The sequence below is a fragment of the Eptatretus burgeri genome, chromosome 1 (assembly GCF_056783735.1).
Source record: "Eptatretus burgeri isolate ZD-2024b chromosome 1, Ebu_testis_v1, whole genome shotgun sequence".
NCBI classification, from domain to species: Eukaryota; Metazoa; Chordata; class Myxini; order Myxiniformes; family Myxinidae; genus Eptatretus; species Eptatretus burgeri.
Window position 1 is genome coordinate 74,569,127 of NC_140961.1, and position 21,516 is coordinate 74,590,642.

Genomic DNA, 21,516 nt, shown 5'->3' on the forward strand with positions numbered 1-21,516 from the left:
ATTAAGTCTCCGTCTCAGATCCCTGGTCAGAGTCCAAGTCTCGCATCCATAGAGCAAGACTGGAAGTACCAAGGACCTGAAAACTCGGACTTTCGTCCTCCCGCACAGGTACCGGCAGCGCCACACCCCATGATCCAGTAAATCCATGACTCCCCAGGCCCGACCCAGACGTATATTGACCTCTGACTCACAGCCAGCAGAGACATGAATATCACTGCAAGGTAAGTGAATCTCTCCACGACCTCAACATCGTCACCACAAACAGACACAGACAGGACAGCAGCATCCAAGATGTCACCAAAAGCCTGGATCTTAGTTTTGACCCAAGAAACCCGTAATCCCAGCGGCTCCGACTCCTCATTCAGCACCTCGAGGGCCCCCAAAAGGATATCTAAAGTCTCCGCAAAGATGACTGCATCATCTGCAAAATCAAGGTCCGAGATCTTGACATTCCCAAACGATACACCGCAGCTTGATCTCTCAGACATCCTCCCTAAAGTCCAGTCCATACAAGTGCTGAAAAGTGTGGGGGTCAGTACACACCCCTGACGAACTCCAGTAACAACTGGAAATATGTCAGAGATGGTACCACCGCACTTCACAGCACTCTCAGTACCAGAGTAGAGTTCAGACATCAGATCGATCAGTTTTGGTGGCACCCCACGAAGACCAAGAATTCTCCAGAGGACATCCCGATTCACTGAATCGAACGCTTTACAGAGATCAACATAGGCTGCAAGCAGCACCTGCCGCAACTCTCGTCTGCGTTCGGTGAGGACACGAAGAGCAAGGATACGGTCAATCGTTGACCTCTTTGGTGTAAAGCCTGACTGCTCTGGATGCTGGTGCTCAAGCAGATGGTGGCGAACCCGATCAAGAATTATCCGAGCAAAAACTTTGCCCGGCACTGAGAGCAGCGTCACCCCTCGGTAGTTGTTGCAGTCTTGGCGATCACCCTTCCCTTTCCAGAGAGGAACAACAAGGCCCCTCTTCCAATCAGTTGGGATGATGCCTGTGTTCCAAGCAGAGCACAAACTGCATGCAACGACACGAGTGCAGCATTTCCACCAACCTTGAGAAGTTCAGCATGGATGCCACAGATCCCTGGAGCTTTGCCCCGTTTCAACTGGTTCACCGCAGCCCGTGTTTCCACATGCGAAGGTGGACCACAGTTGATTCGAGGGTCAGCAACAGGGATTGTAAGACCCTTGACGTCCAACTCGACAGCTGGGGGATCAGTCTGGTACAACCGCTCAAAGTAACCGGCACAGCGGGCCTTCACTTCAGACTCCTCTGTCAAGAGCCTACCACTCTCTGCTCCAACTGCAGTGCTCCGAGGGATGGGCTTGGATGAACGCAATGCGCGAATTCCCCTGTAAGCGGGACGAGAATCACCTGTCCACAGGTGATGCTCTAACCGCTCACAGATTCCTCGCACATAGGCCTCCTTGTCCACCCTCAGTGTACGTACAGTTTTATGCCTCAGCTCCCTGAACAGCTCAGCTCTGCCTCTCAGCCTGTCCCTGTGACTCTGGTCAATGGTATCCAGTGTCCCTTGAGAGACAAAATTCTTCTTTGCCCTGCGGTAAGTTCCAAGACATCCACCGGCAACATCAAGGACGGTGGTCTTGAAGGCACTCCACAACTCTTCAGGACCCCTCAAAGCACCCAGACCCCCCCAAGTGTCCACTCAGCCTGTTCGCAAACTCCTCAGCTACTCTCTCATCCTTGAGCTTGCAAACATCCAGCCTAGGCTGGGATGGTACCATTCTCCAGGATTTAAGGTGCAGCTTTAGAGTTGCAACAACAAGCCTGTGGTCAGTATTGAGGAACTGAGCACTCCGGTAGACCCTGCAGTTCTGGATCATCCTCCAACGACCGTCAATGAGGACATGGTCAATCTACTTTGCCACACCGCCAGCGTTGGAATATCAAGTCCAGCGATGAGCTTGTGGGCGCTAAAACCATGAACCAGCCACCCTAAGTCCATGACTTCTTGCAAAGTCAAGGAACTTAGTGCTATTCTGGTTCATAGTTCCTGACCCATGGGGACCAACACATGTCTCATAACCATCCCTATCAGTTCCAGTCGATGCATTGAAATCCCCCAAGACGAGAAGTGTATCTCGTCTGGGGCACTGATCAACCACAGACTCGAGCGTGGCGTAGAATGCATCCTTCACAGTGAGATCACTCGCCTCAGTCGGAGCATAAACAGAGACCAGGGAAATGACACCTAAGGAGTGACGAATCCTTAATCTCATAATACGCTCGTTGACCGGTGTTACCTCAATTATCATTGGGGTCAGCTTATTGGACACAGCTACAGCAACTCCTTGGGTATGGTAACCATCAGAGCAACCATACCAATAGTAGGTGTAACCACCCACCATTATCTCGCCGCAATCCGGTCTCCGAACCTCAGAGAGAGCTGCAATCCCGATGTCCAAACGCTTGAGCTCAGATGATAACAGAGACAGGTGATCATCCTCTCTTAGGGATAGGACATTCCAGGCACCCACCCGAAGGGACCGCCTCAGGTTAACCCAAGGAGACCGCCGTCTGGAGGACGACACCTCAGCACCACTCCGACACACTCTCCCGCAATCTGACCCAGGGATGTTACCCCGTGGTTTCCCTCCTGTCAAAGATTGGGGGTCCCGAAGGCTTTGCCCCAATCCCGTCATCCGGTGAGCTGCCCTGCGAAGGGAAGCTGCACAGGAGGTACTCCCACGAAGTGGGTTTTCAGATTTTTTTGCGTTTTTGTGTTTTGCGGAATGAAGGGTTTTACGGTGGCCAGAGTTCAAATCCTGCCACCAACCTCCTTAAAAAAAAGTAACCCAACTGCAGGAGGACGTCCGCAGACAGTTGGGCATCTGAAAGCATCTGAAAGCAGATTATGGATCTTATGAATTATCAAAACAGAATGACAAATGTCTTACAAGGAAAATAGCTACTCCCCACCACCGTTTACACATGTAGCAAGTGGGTGTATTGTCATGCAACCTCAAAAACGTTGGTTTCTTCATTGCTTGTTGACTGGATTAGATGCTGAAGTGCTGATGGTCGCATCTTGGATAACAAAGGCACAAGCAAGGAAAGCTGGAGGTGAGAAAATAATATATATATAAATATTCACAAAAATCGATTCCCTCAATTGTTGTGCTTCCACATTCAACAACCAATAAATCAAACTACAGTAAGAAATACAATATTTGTGCTTTTATGATTAATTTAATTCTTACCTTAAATTTTGAAGGCACAGTTGATTTATCACCAAGCAAAAGCCGAGAGATAACTCCCAGTCCAGTGAGGACCTGAAGCTCTCTGGGAAAGGGATGGGAGAGTGAGGGAGAGTTGAAAGTCAGGAATGAAAGTTTTTAAAAATCTGGAATCAGATAAAAATTCAACATTCGACCAAAAGTCCACATCCAGTTCACTTGCCCATGTCCAAGGCTGGCACAGAAATGGCAACTTATCACCCAATGGTTAACCAAGTATTATTGCAGTGTCGATGAGTTGCCATTTTTTGGCACAGTGATATATTACCAATTTGTTTTCAGTGACATTGTGATTTATGTTGCATCAATGTAATAATGTATCACCCACTACCATAATTTCTATTGAATTGTCTGGTATCCACCCAAAAGCTGGAGTGCAGCATTGCTGTGTGTGTGTATCTCAAAGAACACAACATTACTGACACCACAAATAAAAAGGGAATGAAATATTGCAAATTCCATTTGGGATAAAAAAACAATGAATTAATGGACAAGCATTGAAAATAAAATAAAAACAATGTGACAGTTAAAATGAAATCTTCTGATTTACATTTTCTGGCAGAGGAAGCCTTTTTTTCTGCTCTGGGTGACTTTTCTGAAGCTCAGTATACTGTTCCCAAATTGTCTTTGATGCAACAAATGTTGTCCAGTTTGGTTTGGATCAATTGTTATTATTGCCGTGTATTCATCGCCATGTGTTCATGCATGCATGTTGGTTTTGATCTCGTACTCTCTGCTTTGGCTGTGTTTTCGCCTCAACCATTTAATCCCTTACCATCACACCCAATTGTTATTTTCTCCCAAAGTCTCTTCCCTTGTTTGCATTGATCAAATACTCCCGAAGAGTACTTGACTGAATCGGGAATTGATTTTTTAATAATTTTTTTTCATTGCCCGATTTGAATGAAACTTGATACTGCACACCGCATGAGAATGGCGAGTAAGGTGGCCCTAAAATTTTTGCGCTGTCGTGTACCGTTTTAGCTGTATTTCGGGAACATGTACATATATATATATATATATATATATATATATATATATATATATATATATATATATATATATATATATATATATATATATATATATATATATATATATATATACACACACACACACACACACACACACACACACACACACACACACACACACACACACACACACACACACACACACACACACACACACACACACACACACACGATGAGAGTTTTAGTAACATATAGATGGATACAATTGTGGACTGCAAAATACATGGACAAGTCATGAAACCAGGATAAATGGGGAAGGTGAGGGAGCATGGTTGGGTTTCTGCTAACCGATCTCGTGGTGCCTGGCAAGGGAGAGAGAGAACAAGCTCCAAAAGGTTGTGATGATTGTCAGAAAGGTGGGACAGGCAGCCAGCCAGCTCAGAGCACTGTGATACAAACAAAATCAGTAATTTCCAATTATATAATATATCTTCAGTGAAAATGATAATTCTAGTTGCAAACAGACACCTGCTGTCATGGCCAAAATATTGGCACTGTTGCATTTTTTCAAATAATGCACCATTTCTTCCAGAAAATTGTTGAAATTGAAAAATGTTTTGGAATGCAGTGAAACAATACTAACAAAGCTGAAAAAATCTTAGCTTATTCCACACAGAAATCTGAAAATGACCCAGATATTATTATTTGCACCTTTTAGCAGTTGTGAAAAATAATGAAATTTCAAGCAGGTGATTCTCACTTACTTTGGAATTGAACTCACGTGTGGTGAGTTGCAGGTGCTTGCAATATAAAAATCACTCATTCATCCAGTTTGAATATAGAAAAAGAGTCATTCTGCTGTTTTGTGTAACTATGTGAACCACAATCAGCATGGAGAAAAGAAAGAAAACCAGAGAATTGTCTGAGGAGGTCAGACACAAGATTGCAGCCAAGCATGGACAATCTCAAGGCTACAAGTCCATCTCCAGAGATCTTGATGTTCTTGTGTTCACCATATGTAATGTTATCAGGAAGTTTAAGGCCCATGATACTGTAGCCAACCTCCCTGGACGTGGTCACAAGAGAAAACTTGATTGAAGATTGCAGCAAAGGATTGTTCGAATGGTGGAGAAAACACCTTGATAAACTGCCAGATTCAAGCTGACCTTCAGACACAAGATACAACAGTTACAACTCACACCATCCGTCGCCACCTCAATGAAAGGGGGTTCTATGGTAGGAGACCCACGAGGACCCCACTGCTGAGAGAGAGAAAGAGAGAAAAAGAGAAAGAAGAGAGAGAAAGAGAAAGAAGAGAGAGAAAGAGAAAGAAGAGAGAGAAAGAGAAAGAAGAGAGAGAAAGAGAAAGAAGAGAGAGAAAGAGAAAGAAGAGAGAGAAAGAGAAAGAAGAGAGAGAAAGAGAAAGAAGAGAGAGAAAGAGAAAGAAGAGAGAGAAAGAGAAAGAAGAGAGAGAAAGAGAAAGAAGAGAGAGAAAGAGAAAGAAGAGAGAGAAAGAGAAAGAAGAGAGAGAAAGAGAAAGAGAGAGAGAGAAAGAGAAAGAAGGAGAGAGAAAGAGAAAGAAGGAGAGAGAAAGAGAAAGAAGGAGAGAGAAAGAGAAAGAAGGAGAGAGAAAGAGAAAGAAGAGAGAGAAAAAGAGAGAGAAAAAGAGAGAGAGAAAAAGAGAGAGAAAAAGAGAGAGAAAAAGAGAAAGAAAAAGAGAGAGAAAAAAAGAGAGAAAAAGAGAGAGAAAAAGAGAGAGAAAAAGAGAGAGAAAAAGAGAGAGAAAAAGAGAGAGAGAAAAAGAGAAAAATAGAGAGAGAGAGAAAAAGAGAGAGAAAAAGAGAGAGAAAAAGAGAGAGACAGAGACAGAGACAAAGAGAGAGAGAAAAAGAGAGAGAAAAAGAGAGAGAGAAAAAGAGAGAGAGAAAGAGAGAGAGAAAAGAGAGAGAGAAAAAGAGAGAGAGAAAAAGAGAGAGAGAAAAGAGAGAGAGAAAAAGAGAGAGAGAAAAGAGAGAGAGAAAAAGAGAGAGAGAAAAAGAGAGAGAGAAAAAGAGAGAGAGAAAAAGAGAGAGAAAAAGAGAGAGAGAAAAAGAGAGAGAGAAAAAGAGAGAGAGAAAAGAGAGAGAGAAAGAGAGAGAAAGAGAGAGAAAGAAGAGAAAGAGAGAAAGAGAGAGAGAGAGAGAGAGAGAGAGAGAGAGAGAGAGAGAGAGAGAGAGAGAGAGAGAGAGAGAGAGAGAGAGAGAGAGAGAGAGAGAGAGAGAGAGAGAGAGAGAGAGAGAGAGAGAGAGAGAGAGAGAGAGAGAGAGAGAGAGAGAGAGAGAGAGAGAGAGAGAGAGAGAGAGAGAGAGAGAGAGAGAGAGAGAGAGAGAGAGAGAGAGAGAGAGAGAGAGAGAGAGAGAGAGAGAGAGAGAGAGAGAGAGAGAGAGAGAGAGAGAGAGAGAGAGAGAGAGAGAGAGAGAGAGAGACATAAGAAAGCCTGACTGAAATTTGCCAAAACACACCTGAACAAGACAAAATCCTTCTGAGAGAATGTCCTGTGGACAGATGAGACCAAATTAGAGCTTTTTGGTAAAGCACATAATCTCTATGTTTACAAAAAAACAAAATGAATCTTCAAAGAAAAGAACACCTTCCCTGCAGTCAAACATGGAGGAGGTTTCATGATGTTTTGGGATTGCTGAGCTGCCTCTGGCACTGGGTGCCTTGAATGTGTGCATGGCTTCATGCAATTAGGAGATTACCAAGGTATTTTGAAGTGCAATTTCAGCCCAGTGTTAGAAAGCTGGGTCTCTGTCGTATGTCATGGGTCTTGCAGCAGGACAATGACCCCACACACAGTTCACAAAGCACCCAGGGATGGTTCAAGACAAAACAATGGACTGTTCTGAAGTGGCCAGCAATGAAACCAGATCTAAATCCCATTGAACACCTGTGGGGAGATATGAAAACAGCAGTTGGAAGAAGGCATCCTTAAAATCTGGGTGAACTGGAGCACTTTGCACAAGAGTGGGACAAACTGCCAATCGAGAGGTGAAGGAAGTTCATTCATGGCTGGAGGAAGTGCCTGACTGCAGTTATTTTGTCCAAAGGCTGTGCAACCAAATATTAAGTCAAGGGTGTCAATAATTTTGGCAATGCGATTTTCTTTTTATTTTATAACTTAAAAGGATATATTAAGTTCTGAATCAAAAACAAACATTCTGTAATATTAACAGTGAAATAAAGAATTATGGAAACCAAATACTTTTGTCAATTTCAATTTATTTTTAGAGAAAATTGTGAGGTATTTGAAAAAAATGCAAGGGTGCCAATATTTTGGGCCACGACAGTACACCATAACTGCATATCACAAATTATACTTTTAACAATCACTGATTATTAGAGGAGGAGGGTGGAGAATGGGTGAGGTGGGAGTCTGGAAGGAGGAGGTGGAGTGGGATGAGGGAGGGGAATGGGTGGGAGGAGGAACCCGGTGTTGCCTGGCAACGCCAGGTACCTTTTGCTCGTATTGAATAAATCATGCAATTATTTGTTAGAAACTTAATGAACATCAAATGTGCGTGGAAATAGTGGACCTTGGTGGTGGAGATGATTTGGGGTAAGTGGACTTGAAATCTGACCACATGTGACAAGTGGGACTCAGGAGCAGACAGGACAGAGTCAACAAGTGAAAGAAAAAAGGAACAAATGAATGAAGGTGCCACCTGTTGTTCAAGAAATGTGTGCAATCTGTGGAGGAAAGAAAGGACAAGTGAGGAGCAGAGGGGAAGGAGGAATGAATGATGAAGGAAGAGAAGGTTTCTTTGAAACTTTCAAAGGAGAGTTGGAGGAAAAGAGCCTTTCAGGAGAGGGTGGTGTTGAGATGAAAGGTTTATGGAACACAAAATGAACAAAAATGTATGGAGTGGGAAATGAATGTAGGAAGAGAAGCAATGCACAATTAACTATCCAGTTGACGGTCTCCAGGAAAATCCTCGAATGCCCTCCAGGATACAACAAACAGGACAAGATGGAAGCCAATAATGGAAAAAAAAACTATAGCAGCTACTACTACTTTAACGACAATTTTCTGAATATTAGGGGGTTGGTTGGAAATTATAGCATGTAGAAGAAAAACAATGACAAAAGAAAAACAACAGCAGTGTATGGTATGTTGGAGAGTGGAAAGGGGAAATGGTGCTCAGACAGCTAAGGTGTACACATGTGCAATGAGCAATGGAATAAAGGAACACAAAAACAGACCAAAATTGATACAAACATATGGTTTGGCCACGGCAGCTTGTATGGAACAAACTTCTAATATTTCTGGATCAGGGGGTTAGAGACGGAGTAAGCACACACGAGATCGCTGGCGGAGGTGAGCAGGGACCAGGTGAGCAGGTGGTTTGAGAGTAGAAGAGGCATTATGGAACACATGGGTAAAAGTAGGAGAAGAGCACGAGTTTGTTTTTTTTCTTCCCTCCTTACTTGTTAAAGAGCGATGCAAGTTGAGTGTTAGTAGGGCTTAAGAAAAGATGCATTCGTAAGTCCAGTATTAAAAAACATTTGAGTATAAAAGAAAAGAGCAAAGTAAAAAAGAAAGAAAGATGAGGACGTAGAACAGAGCACGTCGCAGAGTATGGTTTATATGAATGAGAACAAAAGAAGGGATTCATCGTTTCCACAAAACACTGAAAAATAAAACTTCTGACAGGTAAACGCATTAATAAAATTAAAGAAAAGAAAAAAAAAAAAGAGAATTCCAGATTATATCCTTCTTTGTCATAGATTGGTTAGCATACAGAATCATGCATCCTTCTACAATGAACCAGAAGTGAACCAGGGAACGTGACCATAAGCATTTGTTTGACAAGTAGCTAAATCGCGTGCTTTGCATCTTTGATTTGTCCTTACCTCAGCAAGAAACTTCCTCAATGGACTAACAAAAGATTTATATTCCAACTATGAGTACTTGTTTAAAGGCCCAAAGTATTCCCACATTCTTGTCGACTTAGTCAGGAAGGATTTTTATCTTTGGTCTTTCATGAATTGGGTGGTCAGGTTATCAGGCAGTCAATAAATGTGACGAGGATTTGGAGTTTGGCCAGGGTGCCGGCGATAACTTGCCGACTCTTCACAGACACCATGGGATCTTTAACATTCACCAATTAATACTAACAGATGGGACTTCTCAGGCATATTCAAAGGGATGGTGAAACTTTTAATACAACACCCTACCTGCAAACCAATCTGACAGTTAATCAAACCCAGACTACAGACCGAAGTTAAGTGTGCTCCCTCTGCTTCATCTTCTCAAACTTACTAATGGGAGTAAAAAATTTAATCCCTTTTCGAAAATGGTTTTAAAGAGCCAAAAATATGACTTCTACACCAATGACTCCAACAAGCTCACCAACCGCTCACAAAAGTGTGTGACAGAGGCTGTAAACTCAGTTGCATCTGTGCTAAGTTTTGTAAGTACATGACCATTCCTTCATGGTTTGGGCGGAAAAAAAATCTTTCCAATATACAGTGCCTTCAGAAAGTATTCACACCCCTTGACTTTTGGCACATTTGTTGTGTTACAGCCTGAATTTAAAATGGATTATAATTAAAAACTTTTGTCACCGATCTACACAAGATACCCCATTAATGACAAAATGAAAATGTGTTTTTAGAATTTTTTACAAATTAATTAAAAATGAAAAGCTGAAATATCTTGCGTCAATAGGTATTCAACCCCTTTGCTATGGCACTCCAAAGTGAGCTCAGGTGCATCAAATTTCCTTTGATCATCCTTGAGATGTCTCTACAACTTAATTGGAGTCCACCTGTGGCCAAATCAATTGATTGGACATCATTTAGAAAGAAACACACCTTTCTATATAAGGTCCCAGAGTTAACAGCGCAAGTCAGAGCAGAAACTCCACCATGAAGTCCAAGGAACTGTCCGTAGAACTCCGAGATAGAATTGTGAGGAAGCAAAGATCTGGGGAAGGGTATAAAACAATTTCTAGAGTGTTTAAAGTTCCCACGAGCACAGTGAGCTCTGGAAATGGAAAGAATATGGAACTACCCAGACTCTTCCTACAGCTGGCCGTCCGACCAAACTAAGCAACCGAGCAAGAAGAACCATGGTCAAGGAGGTGACCAAGAGCCCAATGACCACTGTGACAGGACTACAGAGTTCCTCGGCTGAGAAGTGAGAACCTGCCGGAAGGACAACAGTCTCTGGAGCACTTCACAAATCTAGGCTTTATGAGAGAGTGGTCAGACGGAAGCCACTCCTGATAAAATGGCACATGGCAGCACGCTTGGAGTTTGCAAAAAGGCACGTGAAAGACGCTTAAGAGTACGAGGCAAAATATTATTTGGTCTGATGAGACCAAAAATGAAATATTTGGCCTGAATGCAAAGAGCTACGTCTGGTGGAAACCGAGCATTGATCATCACCCATCTTACACCATCCCTACTCTGAAGCAAGGTGGTGGCAGCATCATGCTATGGACTCATTCAGCAGCAGGGACTGGGAGACTTGTAAGGAGAGAGAGGGAACAATGAATGGAGCCAAATACAGGCAAATCTTTGAGGAGAACCTGCTTCAGAGTACATAAGACCTGAGACTGTGGTGAAGATTTACATTCCAACAGGACAATGACCCCAATCATCCAGCCAAAGCAACACTGGAATAGCTTCAGAACAAGAACATGAAAGTCCTTGAGTAGCCAAGCCAAAGCCCAGACTTGAATCCCTTTGAGAATCTGCAGAAAGACTTGAAGATTGCTGTTCACCGACGCTCCCCATCCAACTTGACAGAGCTTGAGCAAATCTGCAAGGAAGAATGGGAGAAAATCCCCAAATTCAGATGCACAAAGCTGATACAGACATACCCAAGAAGACTCGAAGCTGTAAGACAAAATTTGAAACATTTTAAAATTTAATCTATTTTAAATTCAGGCTGCAACACAAAATGTGAAAAAGTCAAGGGGTGCGAATACTTTCTGAAGGCACTGTACATCTATCTGAAGGTGAAAGCATGCATTTATCCAAATAAAGAAAAGTTAATGCTTTGCCCACAATAAAAAGCAACTGTTTGCAAATGCACCAATTGAATTTCATCAGGATGTCACTTATGAGGGCTTACCACTCGTACTTCACTCCACAAGAGGTGACAGAGCAATGGAGTACCTAAAAATAAGGCTTTGGGTTGGCCTGTTGGAATGCTTGGCTCATGATGCAGGGAACCAAGGTTGAAGTACCATGTGCCACAGGTTTGTCCATTGTTGACTAATGTCCTTGTAATTCATTGAAAAGTACATTGATCTCTTATGAATGTCTTTGTCCTGCATGCAATTTTTGTACAAGCTCCTTCGAGAGGCCTACCAATAATGAGTGTTCCAATCAAACTTGCTTTTACATTGGTCAAAATAAAATTATTTTCAAAGGACATTATTCAGAACCTACAACGGAAAAAAAAAATATACGAGTCATCATTGTACCTTTGACAGCCAGGAATCAAATTTTGTCAGAAGAAGTGAAAGCAGTTGCCGCAGAGCACAAAGTGTTTCCAAATCCATCCCTCGTTGCAGCATGAGACGTGCACAGAGAGCAACAAGCAGCACGTGTTCTCTCTTGCTAAATACGTTGATCTCATGATGAATACATAGAGTCAAGTACTGCACACATGGAAGGCAGAAGAGCAAGCTGCATCTTCACCAGTGTTAGGTGTTGTCACTCCAAATACAGAGTAACAAGTTGGTATAATCATGATACATTGATTCAGAGTTCACTTGAAAATTGTGAGTGAGTAGACAGCTAAATGTTAATGAGTTCAGCTCCGAGCAACCTACCCAAACTGCAATTATTTAAAAACAAAAACAATGCAATATAGTGTTACGGTTTTGGAAACTTACCCCAGGGTGAGAGCATACATGGTCACGTAGGTGACTTAGTTATTTCACCTACGTGACCATTAGTTATTGTCTACGTGACCATGTATGCTATTTCACCTACGTGACCTATGTGAAGAATTAGTTATTTCATTAGTCTTTGTGTAAACAGTCCTTACCAAAACCTTTGTTACTTTCAATCTTCCCTCCCCTTCACCAAACATCATTTTGACAATCCATCCTTCACCCCATCGGTCCTACCTTCGGCCCCGCAGCCGTTCGGTCATCCCTCGATCTGGCGGCGTACTGTACATCACCGTTTTCACTCCATTCACACACTGTTTGGTTAGGCACTTTCAGTCCGTCTGTGGTAATTGATCCTTCGGGCCAATCAGATTACCTACAACGCATGGGATGTTCGTGTTTTCATCCCCATTCATTCATAAGTGTCCATCCCCCAGAGTTAATACTTGGTGGAAACACCTTCGACAGCAATTATAGCTGTGAGTCTGTTGGGATCAGTTTCTACCAACTTTGCACACCTTGATTGGGCAGTATTTGCCCATTCTTCTGCACAAAACTGTTCAAGCTCAGTCAAGTTGCGTGGGGAGCGTTGATGGACAGCAATCTTCAAGTCATGCGTCAGAATTTCGAGTGGATCTATGTCGGGGCTCTGACTAGGCCACTCAAGGACATTTATCTTTTTGTTCCTTAACCACTCCAGTGTAGCTTTGGCTGTGTGCTTCGGGTCGGTGTCATGCTGAAAGGTGAACTTCCGCTCCAATTTCAGCTTTCTTGCAGAGGGCAGCAGGTTTTCCTCTTGGATTTTTCTGTATTTTGCTCCATCCATTTTCACTTCTATACTGACAAGTGTCCCAATCCCTGCCGATGAGAAACATCCCCATAACATGATGCTGCCACCACCATACTTCACAGTGGGGATGGTGTTCTTTGGGTGATGTGCTGTGTTGGGTTCGCGCCAAACGTAACATTTTGCATTTAGGCCAAAAAGTTCCATCTTGGTTTCGTCAGACCACAAAACGTTTTGCCACATGGCTTCAGAATCTCCAGAATGTTTTTTTGCATACCTCAAACGGGACTCAAGGCTGGCTTTTTGAGTTATGTCTTCCTTCTTGCCACCCTACCATATAGGCCAGACTTGTGGAGTGCTTGGGATATTGTTGTCAAATGCACACATTGACCAGTCTTTGCCATAAAGGCTTGTAGCTCTTTAAAAGTTGTCATTGGCCTCTTGGTGGCCTCTGTGATCAGTCCCCTCCTTGCTTGGTCAACCATTTTGGAGGGACAGTCTGATCTAGGCAGTCTTGTTGGTACCATATGCCTTCCACTTCTTAATGTTTGTCTTGACTGTGCTCCAAGGGATATTCAAGGCCTTTGAAATATTTTTATACCCATCCCCTGATCTGTTCCTTTCCACAACTTTATCGCGAAGGTCTTTTGAAAGCTCCTTGGTGCTCATGGTAATGTCTTTGTTGTGAAATGCAATACCCAGCAGAGGAAACCTACAGGAACAGCAGATTTTATTCTGAAATAATCACAATCACTACAATTTAACACAGGTGGAAGCCAATTAACTTTGTGTGATTTTGAAGGTGATTGGTTACACCTGAGCTAATTTACAATTGCTATTATAAAGGGGGTAGACACTTATCCAACCAAGATATTGTAGTTTGTATTTTTCATTAATTTTTTTGAAATTTGTCGAATTTATTTTACACTTGTAAGTTGTAGGTTACGATGTGTAAATAAAGGTGGACAAAAAGTCTGATTTAATGCAATATAATTCCAGGCTACAAGGCAACAAAAGGTGAAAATTTTGAAAGGGGGTGTAGACTTTCTAGAGGCACTGCATTGAGTATCATGGTCCGTATACGAGTCGTTATCCCATCTTGATGTAATAAGTAGGGAAACGTTAGCTTAAGAATTGTCTTGTTTGAATGTGTGCCATACAGGGGGTGGTGCGTGGTAATAATTCATGAGGGATTATAGTTAGGAAATTGTGTGTAAAACCTCTATGTCAACCTTAACCGGAGACCGCCGGGAGACTCGGCACGAGAGCGAGGGGGGAACCTTTGATGCCTCCCAGAAGGCGAAGCGCTTTGGCTCGCCTTATAGAGGCAGAGCGTTGCCCCGGGAGAAGAGCGTGGGATCTGATTGAGCAGTTGGAAGTTGGAGTTGACGGAGGAGGAAGTCGAAGTCTGAGGAGAACGTGGCTAAGAGGTTTTTGTGCGAGTCTGAGACTAAGAAGGCACGTCGAAGCCTGAGGAAAGAGGGGAGAATTTTCTCTGAGGAGGTCGTCCTGCCTGCCTGTCTTCACCCTGTGCCTTGTTTCCTCTGCCTGCTACCTGACACCCATCATCCTGCCCATTATCCTCATTGTCCCTCTTCATCGCCTGCTAGTCCCCACTGCCGCCAGAGCTGAGTCCCCCTGATTTTTATTGTCCCCTTCCCGTCAGTGACTGATTCTGCTGTGTGGTGCCATAGATTTCTTTCCATTCATTTTTATTCTCATTGTATATATTTATATATTACTTGCATTTCCTTCCTTCCTCACAACCCACCATCATATTCCTTTAGTTGGGTCAATCTTTCCCTTTTTATTGTGGGTTCGGGAATAAACCCATTGGTTTTAAAAGCTTTAAGTTTACCCGTCTCTCCTCACGACCCCACGCGCGTTATACACGAACAGGCCCATTCGATTTTGGTTCCGGTCTGGATTCAGATCCAGCCTCTCAGTGGGATACAAAACGTAAACTATTCAGCCTGGTGAAGGTATGCGCTCTCCCAAGTGCTATTCCAGTTTTCTTTTTGGACACCTGAAATCAGTGGTTTATACTGTGAGACCACATGGCATGTACTATAGAAGGTCTAGACTCTAGGAAATTAAATCAGAAACAAATGTGATTAAATTGATGTGTCAATGTGAAGAAACGTTCAAAAGAACCTACATACAAGAAATGACATGTGCATGCATGTCAATGACTCGAAATTTGAGCAATTATTAAAATAATTGTTGTACAGTAAATATACATCCCAATGATTCCAAACTTTTGAAGCACCCTGTGTTTTGAGACGTCATTACCGTGATGAGGAAAATGCAGTTTAAAAACGTAAAGATCAAAAGCTCAACTTATTGTCACTGTAATCGTGAATGTTTTTATATGCATCTCAAATTGAAATACATAAATCAGCAATGCAGCTGTGGCAGCATACCTGTGCAAGAAAATACAAGCCTGGAGGATTGCAGATGTTTTTCCCAGGAGACGAGACTCCATGCTGATCAGCAAGAATATCTAAGCTGTGAAGAGTGTGATGAAAAATGTTAAAGTCAGACAAAAGGGATAGCAAAGATTATGGACAGTTTGAGTTCTGGAAGAAAGGAAAGTTGGTGCCAAAGCCAAAAATTTAGTCACAAGAATGTTGAACAAGTGGTAAACAAACATTGAATGTTCCACAGCAAGATTTCCTTTCTTCCCACACACTTGAATTTCTTCTTAAATGCAGGTACTCATGGAAGAGTGGAAAATTTTGAAGTGTCATATTTTTCAAAAGGCATATAATCAGATGCATAAAGGAAGATTTTTCAAACAAATATTACATAGTTTCATTTACAGCCTCTCCGACAAAAAAAAACAAATACATTTCATGTATAATTTATTTCAGTATGCCTGGTGTTGGCTTAGTGGTTAGGGTGGTGGCTTGGGATCCCAGGGTCCTGAGTTCAAGCCCCGTTGGCTGCTGAATTAACACCAGGGGGTTGACTCAGCCTGTCATCCTTCCGAGGTCGGCGAAATGAGTACCAGTGTACTGGTCCCGGTGTATGCCCCGGTTAGAATAGGTGTACCATATCCCTGTGTGTCGTAAGAGGCGACCAGGGTTGGCGTCAGGAAGGGCATCCGGCCATAAAACATTGCCTCAAGAAAAAGCCAAACCCCTGCACAGCAGGGAAAAATGGCTGTAAAAACGGTCATTATATTTTTTTGTATAATTTATTTCAGTGTGGGTTTTAACATTTTGCTCTGGGTAGTTTATAATAAAAAGCAAATACAAACTCATCTTTTCTAGTAATTGCAGGATATTACACATTTCATCACAGTAAAATCTTGAACTCCTTCAGAATATAACCAAGTGTGCAGTGATAAAGTAAAAGGAGGAGGAGGAGATTGGGACAATACTCTGTGCAGAGCGTTGGTGCTGCTTAAGCAGTCTCCTTGGCTATTGGGCACAATCCTGGACGGGTCGCCACTCCAACAGTATACTCGTGGGGCAACTTAGCTAAATATAGCATAACAATTGTGCATTTTGTGAGGAAAGCACCAAATTTGGCACACTAGTAGCCTATCATATTATGAACAGATTTGGATATTGGGCCATCTCAAATTCAGCCGCAGATGGCTGTGGCAGCCATCTTCCACTGCCATCAAAAATTTGAGATAGCCCAATATCCAAATCTGTTCATAATATTGTTACGAATTCACGCCCGCCGGCGTGCGAACTGCCGCCTTCCACTAATAGTAGCAGCTCGCCCACCGGACGCACAATTCAGTCGTGACCCTCCTGGAACTATCGCCAGGAACCAGTCACGGGTGGGGGTTTAACGTCACCACAGCCCAGTCCGCATTCTACCCGCACGAAATAGGGTGAATCGCCGAATGTCGATATACCTAAGTACCCGCGCAGATAACCTACCGAGGGGCTGCACCACACCGCAGGTCGGCCTGGGACACGAACCGCTTGAGCGGTCCATTCCATACTACAGTGATAACCGAGCGGTGTTATCGCCAACCTCGACGGATCCGATTCTCTTTACCGGGCGTTCAAAACCCACTACTCATTCCACGATGCAAGATGGCACTTTCAAAGGGGAAAGGACGCAACGAACGGGATACATTTCACACAAGGACATTTATTATGAGGCACACGTATATACAGCCAAGGCAGTCATGAAATGTACAGGCAAGAAATAGAAAACAAAAGCAATATGACCGACTATAATCAAGGGTGTATTTACAGCACAGTTACTTAGCAGGTTCTACTTACAGGGACACGGCGCCACAGCAGTCATACAAAACAAAAGGAATGGAAAGACCTCCTCACAGGCAAGGGGGTACACGGGGTCCGGAGACCTTTATGTTCATGGGCCGTGGATGACCGAAAAGGCCCACGAGACCGTGCAGGTTACCTGCACCCTCAAGGTGTCTCGGTGGGCAGGTCGCGACATCTGCTCCCCACGGCAGCTAGCGTGGCCGCGACTGACTCCGGGCCTTGCGACGATGGGCAGTAAGCTCTCTCCGGCGCTTCTCGCCAGACGCGCAGGTTCGCACCACACAGCTGGCAGAGCTGCGCCTCCCGTCTGTGTCCCCGATGCGTCTCCCGGACTCGCTACCAGCCCGCACCTTTGCCAACAGGTCGCTCAACAAGACCACCGGGAGACAGGGGAAGAAATCAGCGCCAAGACGAGAGGGAAGGAGAGGGAGCACAACCCGACGTCCACGAGAGAGAGAACTAGACCACCAAGAGAGAGAGAACTCGACCTCGACCACCAAGAGAGAGAGAGAACTCGACCTCGACCACCAAGAGAGAGAGAGAGAGAGAGAGAGAACTCGACCTCGACCACCAAGAGAGAGAGAGAGAGAGAGAGAACTCGACCTCAACCACCAAGAGAGAGAGAGAACTCGACCTCGACCACCAAGAGAGAGAGAGAACTCGACCTCGACCACCGAGAGAGAGAGAGAGAACTCGACCTCGACCACCAAGAGAGAGAGAGAGAACTCGACCTCGACCACCAAGAGAGAGAGAGAACTCGACCTCGACCACCAAGGGAGAGAGAGAGAACTCGACCTCGACCACCAAGAGAGAGAGAGAGAACTCGACCTCGACCACCAAGAGAGAGAGAACCCGCGTGCGGTCCGCCTTATATAGCGCGGGGCTCCGCCCTTCGCTCCTCCCCGTTTTCGGCTCCGCCTCCCTTCGAGAAGCTTCCCTAAAAGGGGCGTTCCTTCACTCCGACCGCCTCATGCCGTGCATCCCCCAATCGGAAGCGAGCTGCCCTGCCCCCTTCCCTTCACACCAAGCGCGGGGAAAATAGGCAGGAAAAACCCCACAGGCTCCGCAAGAGCTTTTGTTCTGCCAATCCTGCCCGCGTTCTTGGACGGTTCCCGACGCAGAAACCGTCGTAGCGTGGACCGTGGAGGATGGCGTTCAGAAGCGGGGGTAGTGGCGAAGATGGTGGTGGTTGTTGTGAGGGAAATTATAGCGTGGTTGGTGTTGTGACTTACTTGGTGGCGGTTGTTGTTTGCGTGTAGGTTTGTTGCGTGCTTGGCGTTGCGGCGTACTTGGTGGCGGTTGTTGTTTGCGTGTAGGTTCAAAATAACGATAGGTAAAGAAAACACTATCTCAAAGGGTCGCAGAATTCCCTCTAAACAACGGTGGGGAAAGCTATCTGAATACTCACTTACCGGCATAGCTAATCTAAAGAACCTTTATGGTGTATTGCGAATTTCCACAGCCGTAACAATATGATAGGCTACTAGTGTGCCAAATTTGGTGCTTTCCTCACAAAATGCACAATTGTTATGCTAAGTTGCCCCACTATACCAGCATGCTGGCACTCATTTTGCCGACCTCAGAAGGATGACAGGCAGAGTTAACCCCACCTGGTATTAATTCAACAGATGAGAGGGATTTGAACTCAGGACCCAAGGATCAAAAGCCCACCACCCTAACCATGAAGCCAACACCAGGCATATAAAGTAAAAGGTGACTCCACAAACTAGTAGGATGTTATGTGAACACCCACATGTCATCTTGTCTTTTCTTTCTCTTTCTCTCCCTCTCCTCTCATGTGGTAAACAGTTTACAGGTTACCAGGTCGACCTTTATATCTTCAACTAATTTTTTCATTCATTCATTTTTATTTTCATTATTTATTTACTCTTCATACTTACAAAATATTTTTTTTATTCTTTATATTTGTGAAGTGCCCTGGGATGGTTGTTTGAGGTAATGCGATTCATAAAGCCCAATGTTGTCGTTGTCATTAATTTTATGTCCGTATTCGACTGCTCTCACAATTGCAGTCTTGTGATATTGCTTTGTTTGCTGAACTACAGTATCAACGAGAAGGGCACTTGGTCGAGCACGTACCTCTGCCACATAATGCCTGATCCATGAGAACATATCAGGCCCAACAAATTTTTGAAATACCATTATATATATAAAAATATAAAAATATATATATTTATATCGTTTTTGGCCCTTTCAACGGTGACGAATCACTTTAGAAAATTATCAGATCCGGATCCAGATTCGGATCTTCACCAAAATTGAATCAATCCTTCCTTGTCACACACACGTGTCCACCAAGTTTCGTCCGAATCCGTCCCCAACCTTTTGAGATAACATGCTATATATCGGTTTTGTCCAATCTCTCAATGGTGAAGAATCACTTAAAAATTGTCATATCCGAATCTGGATCTTCACCAAAATTGAATCAATTCTTTCTTGTCACACCCCCAACATGTCCACCAAGCTTTGTCTGAATCCGTCCACAACTTTTTGAGATATTCTGCACACAGATAGACAAACAGACACACAGAAAGTGGGGGGTGGGGGGGACATAACCTCCTTCACCTTCGGTGGCAGAGGTGAATATCGTCCTCAACAGTAATATATCGTTTTAAGTCCGATCTCTCAATGGTGAAGAATCACTTACAAAATTAAATAATTCTCACATCCAGATCCAGATCCGGATTTGGATCTTCACCAAAATTGAATCAATTTTTCCTTGTAACACACCGAACCTGTCCACCAAGTTTCATCCAAATCTGTCCACAACTTTTTGAGATATCGTGCAATGTATTAGTTTATCCCCATCTCTCAATGGTGAAGAATCACGTAAAAAGATATAGTAGTCGGATCCGGATCAGGATCTTCACCAAAATCTAATCAGTTCATCCTCGTCACAAAACCTGTGCACAAAATTTCATCCAGATCCATCCACAACTTTTACTTTTTGAGATATCCTGCACACAAACAGACAGACAGACAGACAGAGACAACTTGGCAAAGCAGCACAAAGTAGAATGGCACTCGGTAAAGTGCATACCTCTGCCAGGTGGAACAGTTTAAGTTTTGTATCCCACTGATGGTTTTGATCCAAACCAAAATCCAATCCGCTTGTTATTGTCACCTATTCAACCCATCTACCTTGTTTTGTCACAACTCATCCACAACTTTTTGAGATATAGTGATTTACGGAGAGATGAACAGGATAATACATCATAAAAAAATGTGGAAAAACTACAGGCCCAGACCAGAAATCAAACTCAGGTCCTCTGGAAAAACGTACCAGTGCTCTGCCATCTGAGTTATCTGGAATTTTTCCACATATATTTATGATGTTCTATCCTGTTCATCTCTAAGTATATTACTACTCCCCCTGTGGTGTTTAATAGCAGACATGGATGTGTCCCCCCACAGGGGGAAGACCCCCTCGTGAGCAGGCCCTAGCTGCTCCTATGGTTGGCACCAAGTGCCCCGGAAGCAGTGGGGGAAACAGAGTGGCACCTGTATATGTGGAAGAATTGCATTGCTCAGCTGGTGGGTCACCCAGATAGCTCAGATGGCAGAGCACTGGTACAGTTTTTCCAGAGGACCTGGGTTCGATTCCTGGAAAGGGCCCGTAATTTTTCCACATATATTTATGATAAAGTGATATATTTAGATTTTGGCCGTTCTATCAATTTCAGAAATTAGGCCTGTGTTGACCTTAAAAATAATTGGTCGTTGAATTTAGCAACTTGACATGAAAATGCTCTTCAAATTTCAAGTCAATCAGATGAAAATTGAGGATTTTAGAAAATTTGGCCCAATTTGGCCTTTTAGTCTGTCTATCTCAAAATTAATAGGTGGTTGAATTCAGCAACTGGATATACAAATGGTCTTCAAATTCCAAGTCAATCGGATGAAAATTGACAATTTTAGAAACAATTTAAAAATTTTGCCTATTTTGGGTTGACCTTCTGGCCTATGTTCACCTTTTGACCTAAGGTAACCTCAAAAGTAATAGGTGGTTGAATTCACTGACCTGATGTGCAAATCCTGTTCAAATTTCAAGTCAATCGGATGAAATTTGAAGATTTTAGAAAATTTAGCTCAAATTGGCCTATCAGCAGATGTAGACCTTTTCGGTCAACGAAATGTTACGAAATTTCAATGCCGGACCGTCGCAGCGTCGGTGACATTAATCTGTGAAAATTTCAAAATGGCCGGTTGAGCGGTTTGGGCTGGAGGCGAGCGGACAGAAAACCAAACAAGCAGACACACAAACACACAAACACACAAACAAACGGAGGTGATCAACGTACTTAT

The 21,516-nt window shown here is 43.5% G+C and overlaps 1 protein-coding gene across 6 annotated transcripts in view; it reads right to left on the reverse strand.

Annotated features, from left to right (window-relative positions):
- The window catches only part of LOC147034762 (protein FAM178B-like), a 173,484-nt gene that overhangs the window by 80,515 nt on the left and 71,453 nt on the right, over positions 1-21,516 (reverse strand). For all 6 annotated transcript variants that reach the window (XM_085888466.1, XM_085888487.1, XM_085888476.1 and 3 more), the window contains 5 exons: positions 15,358-15,442; positions 11,734-11,910; positions 4,604-4,701; positions 3,246-3,327; positions 3,007-3,102 (listed from right to left, as the gene is read on the reverse strand). In XM_085888466.1, the coding sequence (XP_085744592.1) occupies positions 3,007-3,102; positions 3,246-3,327; positions 4,604-4,701; positions 11,734-11,910; positions 15,358-15,442 (538 nt within the window). The remainder of the gene's footprint in view (positions 1-3,006; positions 3,103-3,245; positions 3,328-4,603; positions 4,702-11,733; positions 11,911-15,357; positions 15,443-21,516) is intronic.